The 14,822-nt window shown below is 25.1% G+C and overlaps 3 protein-coding genes across 5 annotated transcripts; 1 reads left to right on the forward strand and 2 right to left on the reverse strand.

The window, feature by feature from the left end:
- Positions 1–979: 979 nt before the first annotated feature.
- Positions 980–5,149, reverse strand: LOC112593157 (histone PARylation factor 1). 2 transcript variants are annotated; one of them, XM_025337487.1, is made up of 11 exons: positions 5,002–5,149; positions 4,824–4,942; positions 4,616–4,757; positions 4,097–4,254; positions 3,790–3,964; positions 3,511–3,672; positions 3,291–3,427; positions 3,015–3,160; positions 2,750–2,949; positions 2,429–2,679; positions 980–1,075 (listed from the first exon to the last, which is right to left on the reverse strand). In XM_025337487.1, exons 2-11 carry the CDS (start codon positions 4,935–4,937, stop codon positions 1,028–1,030), a joined length of 1,533 nt encoding a protein of 510 aa, XP_025193272.1. In that variant the 5' UTR covers positions 4,938–4,942; positions 5,002–5,149; the 3' UTR covers positions 980–1,027. The 2 variants fall into 2 exon arrangements, with proteins under 2 accessions (XP_025193272.1, XP_025193271.1); XM_025337486.1 differs by lacking the exon at positions 5,002–5,149 and having other exon boundaries at positions 4,824–4,995.
- Positions 5,150–6,335: 1,186 nt separating this feature from the next.
- Positions 6,336–8,285, reverse strand: LOC112593195 (ubiquitin-conjugating enzyme E2-22 kDa). The gene is made up of 5 exons (XM_025337537.1): positions 7,854–8,285; positions 7,265–7,417; positions 7,123–7,205; positions 6,753–6,916; positions 6,336–6,565 (listed from the first exon to the last, which is right to left on the reverse strand). Exons 1-5 carry the CDS (start codon positions 7,914–7,916, stop codon positions 6,429–6,431), a joined length of 600 nt encoding a protein of 199 aa, XP_025193322.1. The 5' UTR covers positions 7,917–8,285; the 3' UTR covers positions 6,336–6,428.
- A 3,042-nt stretch (positions 8,286–11,327) lies between these two features.
- Positions 11,328–13,899, forward strand: LOC112593183 (actin-related protein 2/3 complex subunit 1A). 2 transcript variants are annotated; one of them, XM_025337519.1, is made up of 8 exons: positions 11,328–11,641; positions 11,729–11,886; positions 11,955–12,067; positions 12,364–12,656; positions 12,907–13,088; positions 13,270–13,373; positions 13,465–13,642; positions 13,780–13,899. In XM_025337519.1, the coding sequence occupies exons 1-8, from the start codon at positions 11,581–11,583 to the stop codon at positions 13,813–13,815; spliced, it is 1,125 nt and encodes a 374-aa protein (XP_025193304.1). In that variant the 5' UTR covers positions 11,328–11,580; the 3' UTR covers positions 13,816–13,899. The 2 variants fall into 2 exon arrangements, with proteins under 2 accessions (XP_025193304.1, XP_025193305.1); XM_025337520.1 differs by having other exon boundaries at positions 11,955–12,062; positions 12,359–12,656.
- Positions 13,900–14,822: the final 923 nt, after the last annotated feature.

A 14,822-nucleotide genomic window follows, 5' to 3' on the forward strand; every position in this document is an offset into this window, starting at 1 on the left:
TTCTTGGTCACAACTCAAAAGTCTCAAAATAGTCAAAATCTAATTATCTATCCTCAGTGTTAAGTTAAGGTTAGGTGTTTAGACTATGGCGTTCAAACTTCTCGTTAAAAATTAAAAATTAAATTTTTATATAATTATCAAAAAAATATTCAGCCTCGGAATAATGTTTACAATGTTATTACTTAAAAAATGCTTCAATTCTCAATTTTGAGGATATTTTCTGATAGAGAATTGCACTTAAATTGTACTTAAAGGTCAAAGTTAAAAATTTCTAATCGTTTTTAAAATAACCTGAAAAAAAACAAAACAAAAAAAAAATTGGAAAAATTAAAATTTTTTTATGTAAAACTAGTGATCAACAAAAAATTGATTTTTTTCTTTTGGTTCAATTCAAAAAATGAAAAACGTAAATACCTAATCTTAATACTTGAATTTTCACCAAATTTTTATTTTTAACATTTTTTACACACAGTATAATTTTAAAATATTTTAACTTTTGTTGAACTATTTATAAACATTTGAAATTGTAATTTTAATGTTTATAAAAATCAATATAAATTTTCTCAAAAGCTTATTATCAAAAAAATATAGAAAACTTAAATTGTTAGACGTTTGTTTCAACTCGTCATTACACTAGTTTTATAATTGGTATCTGACATAAATAACATTCTGTTGATTCTTACAGGGACTTGGAAAGATTAAAAAAAGAATAGTGTAAATTGGACTTGTCATTTTCACCTTTAATACCAAAATACTTTGAAATAAATATGGAAAAATAAGATAGTTAAAACATGTTAAATAGTAATTATTAAAAATTATAATTTTAAATAATATGTATAAAATGAATATTATTCACAAAATTTAATTTTTAATAAAACTAAAACGAAAAAAAAAATTAAATAACTTATCATATAATTTGTAATATACTAAAATTAAAGAAATCATATAAATTAAAAATAAATATTAAGTATAAACTTAGAATACAAATTTGAATGTAAAATAGGATTTATAATAGGTATTAATACATTTATAATATACTCATGTTTGGACCTTTTCTTCTATTATTGAGATGAGCCTGAAACAAAACATATTCACTATTAGAAGTATTAGTAAATAAATAGATTTAACTATAGGTTTAAAATAAATGTTATTTAAATCAAAGATTCCTAACATCGATAATACTCTCTTGTAAACATTTTAAATTTTTAGAGGTTTGTTTTACTTGAGTGGTCATTAAAGGAAACGATTCTTCTGTTACTTATATTTTTATAATTCTTGACATAATAAAACATAGTGAAATGTATAACTATGTAAAATAAAATAACAAATTTAATTTTAAAATATCAATTAATGTTTTATAATGTAAATAAGGTTAATATAAAAATTTACTAGTTCAATAATTAAAATTTAAAACTATATAATTTATTATTTAATTTTAATTTTTTATGAATTTACTTATTTAAATTTTAAGCTTATTATATTAAACATGACCAGGGGCATATCTTTAATGAAAATATTGATGTTGCTGGAGTTCTCAATTAGCCTCATGGCAATATTATATTTAACAGCGAGCAACTTTCCCATCTAACCAATCTAATAATCATATATAAAATAATTAATATAATAATAGTTTTATATATTTATTCATTAATGAAAAATTATAATTAGTCATAATAACATAATTATAGGATGCTAATTTTACAAACTTTGAGTGTTAAACACATACCCTCCATTTATCATTATTTTGTATGTACCATTACAGCCAGTTTTAAAAATGTAAGATTGAAATCCCACATTAAAATATAAGCCCAAACAAAAGTTTAAAAATATTTACTATAAGAAAATAAATTTTAAAAGCATGTATTCATAAGTCATAATAAATATTATACTGCTACATCTAAGATTTTGAGTGTAATAACTAAAGCTCAGCCCTCAGGTACTTACGAAATAGCTTGTTTTTTTCCATTCATTTAATTTAATGCTAACCTAGATATAGATTTGATTCATAATAAACTAAGTAATGATATAATTTATATTTTCCATATATTTGGATTTTTAAAATATAAACGCACAGTAAGTATATTTTAATATTGTTTAACTTTAAAATAAAATCCAAATGATATACATAATATTTATATTAATAAAATAAAATGCTAATGTAATTATTATGTTAATTTAAAATTAATATTTTGTATAAATATGTGTCAGATATATTATATATATTTCAATATACAATTTTATTATTTTAGTATCTATATAAGTCACTTATGTAGATACTATTATTAAGTGCAATGTATTTTGTCATTTTTAAGGTATATATGCAATATGCATAAGTCAAATTCAAATATTTTAAGTACATAAACACCCAAACTCTAATAATAATTATAATAACCTTTGAATATTCAACTGTAAAATTAGTTATAATTACCTTAATAATAGTTGCAAATTGAGGTCGTCTGAGTAAGTTATAAGCAGTTACCAAGAGTTGTTTACAAATACGATGAAGATCAGGATTTCCATCACAAAAAAAATCAATGCCTAATTCAAACCCCGTACCAAAGTCACACTCATCACTTGCTATATTGGCATAATTTATAATTGGTTGTAATTTATCCATTACTTCCATTTTTTTACTTTCACTTGCTTCATGATAAGATTTTAGAATTTTTTGTAGATTATCTAAATAAATAGTATCGTAAATTAATCAAAATGCAAAGTAAACAAAATTTTATAATTTTTAGCAACATACATTCAGATTCTGATAAGGGCCTATAACCTATATCAGTTTTACAATCATATGGAACTACGATTCCAGCTTTATGAAATGTTTTTGTTACTGGATCACATTTTCGACCTTCTAATATTTCAGTAACTTTTCGTTTTTCATAAGCAAGTAATTTTTTTTTAAGTGAATTTGCTACTTTACTATCCATTCTTTGAAGATGCTTACTGAAAAAAAAAAAATGAAAAAATTGTTATAGAACAAATATATATTGCATTTAATTGAAATTTACCTCAAAGCCTGAAATAAACTCTTCCCTAATTTTTGAATAACACAATTTTTACTTGAATCATTAGAAACCACATAAACAGGTGATGCTGATGGTTCATCCCTATAATAACCAATATGAAATTCTGAACCAGTACTAACTAAAATCGTCTAAAAAAACAATAAAGCAAGATTTAAATAATTAAGGAAATAAAAGACTATACTATACTCTAAGAGTATATTTTAAATGATAAAAAAAATGTTCTTAAATCAAGTAACGTTTTAGTAAAAACACACATACTTGAAATTCTGGAGGATCATAATAATAACGCCAATGTAAAACTGTCTTTTCAACATCATTAGCATTAAACCCATTCATTTTTCCTGCTAATACATCATAAGGTCCAACCAATTTCAATCCAACCGATAACAATGCATCTAAATTTATATAACATTGTAACCATTTTAATTTGTTAAATTTAATTAGATAAATAAAGTTAAAGTAAATAATAATATAAAACCTTCTGGATGAGTAGAACATAGTCTTTTACAAAAAGACCAAAGATCATAGAACTCTTTTGGCATTTCTTCTACAAGAAATAATTCGGAAATTTTTGTTTTCAAATAGTCAGAATCAGTTACATTTTGTACAGGCGGGTCTGGCTGTTCTCTATCATTTAAGTCTAGATATGTACAAAATAATATTTCAATTGATTTAATAAAAATCATTTATTCATCTAATACAAAAACTGAATTTTATGTTTAATTGTATTATTGTATGATTATATTTGATAAATTACCTGAAATTTGAGATGGCTGAGATTCACCGACAAATGTAAATCTTTGTACTTGATTGCTAGATGGTACATGAGGTGAACTAACAGTTTCTCCATCTAAACGTCGAGGTGTGAATAATGTTGGTGTAGACGGAACAATACCATCGTCAACACTGCAATCTTCTAATGTACTATTGGTCTAAAAATATTCAACAACCATATTTCATAAATTAATTTAAAGAATAATTTAAAAAAAAAAATTATTAATACTATAAAATATATATATATATATATTAATATTAAATTAATCTGAGTATTTTTTTTTATTTACTAATAACAATTGTTGCTGTTGAGAATGTTGTCTCATTAATGGCACCGCATATTCAGTTGAGTTTTGTTGGTTATTTGTAGAAGTAATACTATTAGGTTCACTGTTGGAAGTGCTTATTGTTTGTTCAGGACGTTCGGGTACTTCCATGTCATTTACTTCTATAAAAAATAAAAAATATAAAAATACTTTTTGAAAATAAAATTAATTTGATATTTTAAAATAAATTTGAATAAAAGAAAGTGAACTTTTAAGAAATTGATAAAAACTGTGTTACCAATAGAAAATTTTAAATTTTACTACTGGATTTTTATTTTTTCATAAACATTAAAAACTTGGTAAACTAATTAACACAGGATTAAATATTATATATCATAATACATATAATATATATTTCTAAACTTAAAAATCTAAATATAACAATATTTTTGGAATCATATATTACTTTAAAAGAAAGGTATAAGCAGTTATTATTATTTTTAAAGTATGATGTACAATTTAAAGAACACACATAGTACATACCATCACTGTTGTGACTCTCTTCATTTGGATTATTCCTATTATCGCTATTTGATGATTCACCATTAGTTTTGTTAGGTGATTTTACTCTTCCTTTTGAGTCTCTTTTTCTAGTTATTTTTTTATTGTCCACTTCAATATCATTCTACAAACATAGAACTCAATAAATAAATACTTAATGAAAAATAAATAAATTTATATGATATCTTACTTTAGTAGGTGGATGTTTATATTTATCTGTATGCTCTTTATTTTTTTGGAAACATTTTCTCCCATATTTACATGGTACTCTATTATCCTTTTGGTAAGCAAAAAACTTTTCCATTTTGTCTATAACATTGAAGACTGAATTAAACAAAAGTTGAATGAGCATTAAATAAAAATTTTACCCTATATCAAATAGTACAATCCTAAGCAATGATACATAGACTTTAATGTAGGTACACGAGTAATTCAACTAATTTCCAATTGGTATTTGTTGTTAAGTTGTAAACAAAAACTATTTTGTAATAGCTTATCAAGACGTACTTACCATAACATTATCTTATTATCTACTTTTCTTATCATTTTTATCCATTTTCAACTTTGTCTTTGATTACGGATAACAGATATGTACACATAACATAACATGACTACATTTTATTTCTCATGACGGACACTTGTAAATAATAAATATATATTATTAAGAAAACCATAATAATTTTTGACTTCAATTGGGTACTTATATTTATTTTATTTTTACTTATCCAAGGACTATGGCTTATAGGGGTTTACCGTTTAGTGTTTACACTATAAAATATATATATAAATCAATGTACAGTATACGTAAACGTTTACTTACTAACATAAGGTTTTTAGTTGTGATGAATAAATACGTTCATTTTTGATATTGGAATAAAATGCCACAGACCGCCATTTTTTAGTTCTTTGGGGATAACGGGATATGAAATTCAAAAGCAGGACGTATAGTCACGTTGTGCATCTTTGTCTCAGACTAAAGGTTCTAAGGCTTAAGGGTCAATCAGTTTAAACTTTTTAGGATAACACTTAATATCTTAATTTTAACGGACATGCTTTAAACAATGAAAGCTAATAACTAGTTTTTAATCAAAATTAATAACTACTTCTTAGATTTTGATCTGTTTTCCTCGAAAAGTACTGAAATTGTACTACATAAAAGTTGAAAATCTAAATATTTTTATTGCTCCAAAAGATGATGACCAGGACCCGAAACTTGATGATCTAAAAAATAAAAATATATAAAAACTATAGAAGATAAGTAATAAATCGCTTCCTTAAGACACTCCAGCATTGATTTTGTAGTATGAAATTATCAGGTTACAAATCAGATATGTTATATAAATATCCTTTCAACAGATGAATAAATTAATAAAATAAAACACAATTTATAAAACTAGTTTTTTTTTTTCTAGATTTTAACTGACTACTCAAATGAATATGAGACGTATTATACCATACATACATTTTTAAAAAATCATTAATAATTAATATTATTTGTGACTTTAAATGTGATAATACCAATACATATATTATATATATATGTAGAATATATAAACACACAGAATATACAACAAAAATGAAACAATGAATTGAAAGGAAATATATCTTAGCTAAAAATAAATAAAAAAAGTAAATGAAAAATATACTAGTAATATTACTTATGCAATCAAAATTGTGGTAAATAAAATTTTAAATAACACAGTGTTTAGAAAAACTCATTATAATGTTCAATATTTTACATTGATTTAATGATAAATTTATAATTTTAATCATAATCCAAAACAATTAGTCCATTCTAACTAAACAGTTGTTCTGTAGCTCGTTCCAAATCCCAATTGTAAGTAGACAATGCTCCACGTGCTTGATCACGTTCTATTCCCATATCTATAAGACGCTGAATTTTTGTGTCAAAATCTGTATTTATATTTGGACCTGAAACACCAATTGCAGTTAAAAATATACATATTATTAAAACAAATAAAAATACATGATACTTAGTATACATTAATATATTCTTAAGGTTACTGAAATATACTTCTACAAAATAAAATTTTAATTAATTTTATTAAATCATTATCACTAAAATATGTGCTATTTACGTAAACTATAAATTATGTACCTCCCGCATAAACATTAGTCCAGTGGCTAGCTGTTTTAGCAAATATTTCTGGATACTCTTTATATTGTTTAGCAACAACAGCATCTTGTGGGTCATCTGGTTCAGCAGCAGCCATAAGTGCTTGTAAAGACAACAGTACAGTACGCAAAGTCATGGCTGCAGCCCTATTAAATTACATTAAAATTAATAACTTATTGCACTAGTTTACAGAAGTAAACAAAATTTCTATACATGACTGATAAATAAAATTCAATTTTAAAATTTTAAAAACAAGTAAATCTAATTTAAAGTTATTAATTTAACTAATATGGTTATAGTAAGCATATGCAAATTAAATTACTTAAATAAGTTCTAAAATATCTACACTTACCATTGATCTTTTAAAATGTCTAAACAGATAGCTCCAGTGACAGATGAAATATTTGGATGCCATATTTTAGTCATGAATCGAACCTATAATTATTTATTTTTATTTTAATAACTATATGATAAATTAATACAAGTCTACTTACTTTAGGTGGATTAAAAGGATATGTTTCTGGCACCTTAATTTCTAAAAAGAATGTACCACCTTCATATGGTGTATCAGGTGGGCCAGCAATTTCACCTTTTAATTCTGTATAGCTATCACCAATTAAGTCAACTTTGATTGAACATTTAGCAAGCTAAATAAAAAAATTTAATACATTCATATTTATAATAAATCTTAGAAAAATCGATTCAAATCAAATATATAAATATATTCTTAAATATTATGAACAATTAGGTTTTCTAATACAATTCAGATTATACTAGATAACATGTTTTTTTTTTTTAATTAGATAAATAAATAACAAAACAAATATATCACGAAAAAATTAAATAATAATTAAATAAAACACAAATTAAATATAATGATGATAAATGCAAAATAATGATTAATAAAATAATTTATACTTCAAAATAAATTCATTGTTACGAAAGAATAATTTCACAACATCGTTATACACAATAAAACCAAACATGTTGGATCTAAATATAACTGTTTTCTAAAATAATAAAACAATGCTTGAAAAAACTTATGATACATTTGTCAAAAATAATTGTAAATTATGAAATTACCTCTTCGCTCTTAATGACTTCTTTAAATTCCCTTTTGATTCTCTGCGTCGCAATATTATTCATAATTTTGATATTTATTTTTACTTTAAAAAATAAAGAATAATTATGTTAGTAAGTACGGAAAAACCTATATTACAACGGCACAATTATCACGGACTCCCGCTAACCTAAATTATATTGCGTTTTACGGACAAAAATACAAAATACAGTAATTTTTTATTAGACTTAACGTTTTGTGATAAATTTATGTTTATAAGTTGCCATACAGCAGTGTGCTAATAACGTTTGACTAGACTAAAAAAAGTTCGATAAGTCCATAGAGAAAAACATTACAAATCCACCAGCGAAAAGTTAAAATGTATACACGACTGATAACATATACACAAAGCTCAACATGGCACGTAGTTTGATAAAAATATAAAAATCGGTACCGTAAACCATATTATCATTCCATGTCCGTATATAATACCACAATTGAACACATAATATTATTTTATTTATATATAAAATATAATATTTAGTTACAATTCTATTTCTTTATTTTTTACAACTAATTCATCGTTCCGTAAATATTATATTTATTAATTGATTTAATCGTGTTAAATACTTGAGTGGCATAGGTTATTGACATAAAATATAGTATATTAATATATTAATATATTGCATTATATAATCATAGGCCTTATACTATATAAGTATATAGTATATTATATTATAGACGGTACAGTGTACAGTCGATACTCGATACATGTTAGTAGTTCGCGCGTCCACGCGTGAGGTCGCTGTGAAGGTAGTACACTGCACATGCGCACAAGAACTATGGGGTTGTATTATTAGCTTAGAATTTAAATACACGACCTAAGATTATTGCTCTATGGTACAAGTGTACAACCACAGATTAATCTGTGGTACAACCATTGTAACCGATCACCTTATCAATATTCAATAGACACCCACACACACCGCGTACTATCACGGCTAGGAAAGATCGCACCACCCACCCGCATCCACCCTGAATGACATCGTCTATTGCAGTGGTTCTCAATCTTTTTAGGACCGCGACCCAAAATTTTTTCCAAAAATCTATCGCGACCACCATAGTTTTACATTTACAGAATCAAAAAAGTAATTTCAAAAAACAAATTGTTTTATTACTTATTTACTACTCGTACTTTATAATAATAATGATTGTAATAATTCTTATGTTACTTTATACTTCTATTATAGTTCTATAGTCTATACTCTATAGTTCTATACAATTTATAAAAACATACATTTCTTACAATCTGTATAATTAAAAAAACTTCTTGCGACCCCCAGGGGGTCGCGACCCACAGCTTAAGAAACACTGGTTTATTGGTATAAGCACAGAACATAACAATTGTATAAATATGAACAAAGTTTAAAATCTCTGATATGAGGTCTACGAATTAAACATAATATTATTATTTTGTGTTTAATTCCTATAAAAATGGGTATTGATAATATAAGATATTGTTACAGTGAATAGTGATGATACCAACGGAATTAGTCAAACAACTCCATACAATTGTTGTTCCATTTGTTTTTAGAAAAGTGCTACAAATATTGAATTGATTATTAATTAAACATTTTGACTAATTTAAAGAATTAAATTATCATCCGGAACGTTAATAATTAAATTGTATTCATAAGTGTTTGAGTAATTAAATGAAGTAGAAATTAAGAGGACGTCGTACCCGCATATGTTATCTCCGTCTTACAAATGCGTAACATGGCAAATAGTACTCTTAGAAGATCACGTTTAGCTCCTTCAGCTTGAAAATTAGAATGAATTGACCTCTTTTGAAATTTAAAAGTGAGATTATTATCTAGGGCATCTCATAGGCTTTTTATTATATTTTAATTTTAAAGCAAGTTATGAGTATTTTAAAATTGTAAATTGCTTGCACGTCTTAAAACACACATAACTCGCTTTAAAATTAAAATATAATAAAAAGCCTATGAGATGCCCTAGATAATAATCTCACTTTTAAATTTCAAAAGAGGCCAATTCATTCTAATTTTCAAGCTGAAGGAGCTAAACGTGATCTTCTGAGAGTACTATTTGCCATGTTACGCATTTGTAAGACGGAGACAACATATGCGGGTACGACGTCCTCTTAAGCTGGTGAAGTTGTTCTACTTGAAACATTTAGTACATTTTGTTCCACGAAATAGTCGTTTCAAAGTAAATTTGTTTAAATAAATTGATTATTAATTATAAAAAATTATAATTAAATTTTGTTAACATTGTCTACATATTACCCCTTAGTTATTCGTGCTGACACATGGAATTTCATCATTTTCATATAATTCATTGTTTTTTTTTTTTTTGATTTCTCAATTAAAGGCCACATCGACCACGCGAGGCATAAACTGTCTCCCGTAACAAATAGGTGACATACTGACATAACCAGTAAAACTATGTTAATCGTTAGGCGGCTACCTACTTATAACTTAAATTACGATATATAATGTTAGTGTTGACATTTTGAATTTAAACTATCAACAAAGCTGATGAATCTACTTTGCTTTAAAGTTGGCATCGGCGTACCTTGTCATCGAGTAGATATCACGGTGATCCATAATGAATATTTTAAATTTTAATTCAATAATAAATCGTCGCATTCATTAATAATAATTCTAAATGGAAAAAAAAAAACAGTATAGTTACCTACAAACTACATTAATAAGTGCCTGTACAATAATAAATAATAGCTAAGTCCTAAATACTAAAGAATAATACACGTAAATATCACACGATTCACACGTTAAGTTTATAATCCACGTCCCTCGTTTAATGATATCAACGATTGATGAGATGAATCATAAATGTATATTCTATACTTACATATTATAATGTACCTATTAATCACGGAATAAAATTGATTATTATTTATTACCTACGCCCTGTATGCTACAAACCTAATTTATTCTATGATCGTCTATTCAAAAAAATAAACTAGTTAAGTACTACAAACAACTTACTACTTGTTAGTTGAATGAAGCACTAACATAATATGAACTCGGGCAATGGACTTAATAAGAAAAACAATTTTCTTTAAATCGTATAATAAGCAATACTTCCAAATAGGCGCAGTTCCAGTCGTTCCAGAGGTGGATAAAGGACTTATAAGACACTCGCTCCAACCACCAATTATAAATGTTATATATTATGTATTTATTTGATAATTTAATATAAATTAAATAGTTCATACGTTGTAAAATCCAAAAAATTTCCAAAAAGTCTCTGCAAAGGTATTTCAGACTGAAATTTTCAGTAGTTATTTGCCGTTTTTCAGGTTTGTCTAAAATAATAATCAAATACCTAAATCATAAAATAATACTTAATGGTATAATCGAATAGTGGTACAACAAATATTGTGCATAGTGTCATACTGTTAATCATTTTATACGGAGTGCTACACTGTTGAGCTGTCTATGAGTCGCCGCCCGTCAGCCCGTTTTTGGAATTTTAAGACTTACCGACTTGGTCTGAGTTGGTCACTACTTGGACACTTGGTGACTCGTTAGTGGTGACTTGGTATTTAATTAGTAGAAGTTAGGAGTTTAGGGTTTAAGGGTCGGCAAGTTAGATAAGATCGTCATCGTGTTAACTGTTTGTTATTTAGTATTATTCAAAAAAAAATATTTAATTTATTAAACATATCTAAGCAATTAGTTTTAATTAATTCAACTTAGTAAAATGGAATATAACTTAGGAGATAATCCAGTTACTTCACATTCATGGAATGCAAATAGAACTCGTAAGTTTGAATTAATCAACCAAATTATAGTCTGAAATATTTTTGAAAACGTTATTGAATTTTTGATTGAATATTTATATGATATAGAGATAGCAGTAATTCCAAATAGTAATGAAGTGCAAATATACAAATATGAACCAAATTTGAGTGACTGGACATTGTTAGACAATCTAGATCAGCATGGACTTCTAGTTACTGGAATTGATTGGGCACCTAACACTAATCGAATTGTTACTTGCTCAGCTGTAAGTTTTCTATTAAATAAACCTTTATATTATTTATTTACGATTATATTGCTATTTTCACTTAATAGGATCGTAATGCATATGTATGGACAATTGATGACAAGGGCAAATGGAAACCAACACTTGTGTTATTAAGAATTAGTAGAGCTGCGACTTGTGTTAAATGGTCACCAAATGAGAATTCTATAATAATATTAAATCTATACGTGAAATATCAGTATTAATAATTTATTCTTAATTTTTATCTTAGTTTAGAATAGTTTATCTTACTTTTAGAATAATTTTACAAAATAAATTTATTTTACTACATACTTTTAAAAATTATTAATTCTAAATTTTATTTTTGAAAATGATATTAAAATAATTGAACATTACAAATTTGTTACTTCTTTTTTTTATTCGGGATTTTTAAATATATATTCTTATATATTATAAATATTACATTAACCAATGTTTTTTAAATGTATTTCTAGAGAAAAAATTCGCAGTTGGTTCAGGAGCTCAATTAATATCTGTGTGCTATTTTGAAGTTGAAAATGATTGGTGGGTGTCAAAACATATAAAAAAACCAATTCGATCTACAGTAACAGCATTAGATTGGCATCCAAACAACATGGTATTAGCTACTGGTACTGCCGATTTTAGAGTAAGACTGTTTAATGTTCATATGAAAGAAGTTGATCAATGTCAAAAAGTAAAAACTGAATGGGATACTGATGATACTTCTGTACCCAATTTAGTTGCAGAATTTACCAATTCTTCTAGAGGAGGTAAATTTATTCATTTCACTCAAATATAGTTACCTATTTACTATAAATATTTTTTTGAATATAATATTTTTAAGATATTTTAGAAATTATACAAAATAATTGTATTGAAAAATTATTCTAAAACAATTGGCTTAAATATATTTACTTCATATTATTTCTTCCAAGTTATACTTAATATGTTAATTCTTATAACTCATCAATACTATAATAATTGCTGTTTTTCTTTTTACATAATTAATTATATTTTTAGGTGGATGGATTCATGGACTAGCGTTCAATAAGACTGGTAACCGATTATGTTGGGTTGCTCATGATTCATCTATTACTGTCGCCGATGTATCTAAAGGAAGCATAATTGTTAATAAATTAAAAACAAATGAGTTACCTTTCATAAGCTGTATTTGGGTTTCTGATCGAGCATTAGTTGCTGCAGTGAGTTCATAATTATTATAATTAATGTACTCTTTTGTGATAAATTAAAAAATTAAAAATAATAATAATCAAATTAATTTAATTTGGATTATTTTGATCAATATTTAAAATTTTAGGTATTAAGTTCCTATGGTTGTAACTTTAAAAATTATAGTGTAAATTAATATGTTATTTTCAATAGGGTCATGGATGTTGTCCAATGTTGTATTGCATTGACTCCAATAACAAAGTGCAATTTGTTTCTAAAATTGACAGTTCTCAGAAAAAAGAAGCTGCGGGCTTAAGGTAACTATAAACAAGAAATTTAAAGAATACATATTAAATTTTTTTTAGGTTTATAATATAAAAAATAATATTCTTAAAATGTGTTTTCTAGTGCAATGAAAAAATTTCAAAGTTTAGATCGACAAGCACGCATCAACAGTGATTATGAACTTGATACTAAACATCAAAATACATTAACATGTTTACGTGTTCATACTGAATCAAATAATGTTGTTACAAAATTCACTAGTAGTGGTTTGGATGGCAAGATAATATTATGGGAACTCAATGTAAGTAACACATATTATTTTTGCCTCTGAAATATAAATCATTTCATTTTATTTGTATTAATATACATATTTATTTATATACATATATCTTTGTTATAATTTAAAACATAATAACATGTTTTCTTTTTTCATTTTAGAGTTTAGATAAATTACTCCAAGGTCTAAAAATTTAACCTCAATGGAACTACAATTATATGTACATAATGCTATTTGATTTCAATAATTACTTATACTGTTACTAATTATTTGTTATTTTATTAAATTATACTTTTTTACATTATTTATTATAATTTTATTATTAAAAATATTTTGATAAATACATAGTAACAAATATATTTTAAAATATTTATTCTACCTATGTATGCTTGTTTATATGTGGCTTATATAAATAAGAACAAAATAAATAAACATAACAATAGAATTTATTGCATTTATATTTTTCTGTCTAAGTCATACTAGTATTTATTATTTATTGCATTACATTAGAGAATTGTATAACACTTGTCAGATGAATTGCATGTTTATTTTAAAAAAATATATGTTTAATAATTGTTTTTTGCAACTAGAAGTAATAAGTATAAAAAATTTTAAAAAAATCTATGTGTTTGCTTTTAATATTGATGCACTCATTTTTGTATAAGAATATAATATTGCCTAATTATTTTAAATTATAAATCTTAATGTTATGTATCATTAAAAAATAATATGTTAACAAAAGTTTAAAATATATAAATATGGCCTCATAAGACTCAAAAATATTCAACATTAGTAATAGATCACACTCTCCAGTCTAATCATAACTAAAGTTGAGTTGTATTTTAAATTTATAGTAATGATTATTGATATTCTAGTTAAATCTAATAAATAATAACAGGTAAACCATAGGCTGATGGTGCAAATTGCAGGCAGTGCCTACAGTATTTTTACCCTTCTCTTAACAAGACAGTTAATATATATATAAATAATAATTTATCATATTAGCATCGTTTATAATTTTGTGGTGTTAAAAAATTGGGGCTTAAAAAAATTCTTAAAAATGAAAATATCAATATACGACTTATGCGGACTTATAGAAGATGCTAACAAAATCTAATAGTTTATTCTTGACATTGATCAAATTATAGTTCAATTAATTAACAATTTGAATCAATGTAATTTATCTTCATTTGGAGATACAATA

This window comes from Melanaphis sacchari, unplaced genomic scaffold (genome assembly GCF_002803265.2).
Source record: "Melanaphis sacchari strain LSU unplaced genomic scaffold, SCAv2.0 Contig1_pilon_pilon, whole genome shotgun sequence".
Taxonomy (NCBI): Eukaryota; Metazoa; Arthropoda; class Insecta; order Hemiptera; family Aphididae; genus Melanaphis; species Melanaphis sacchari.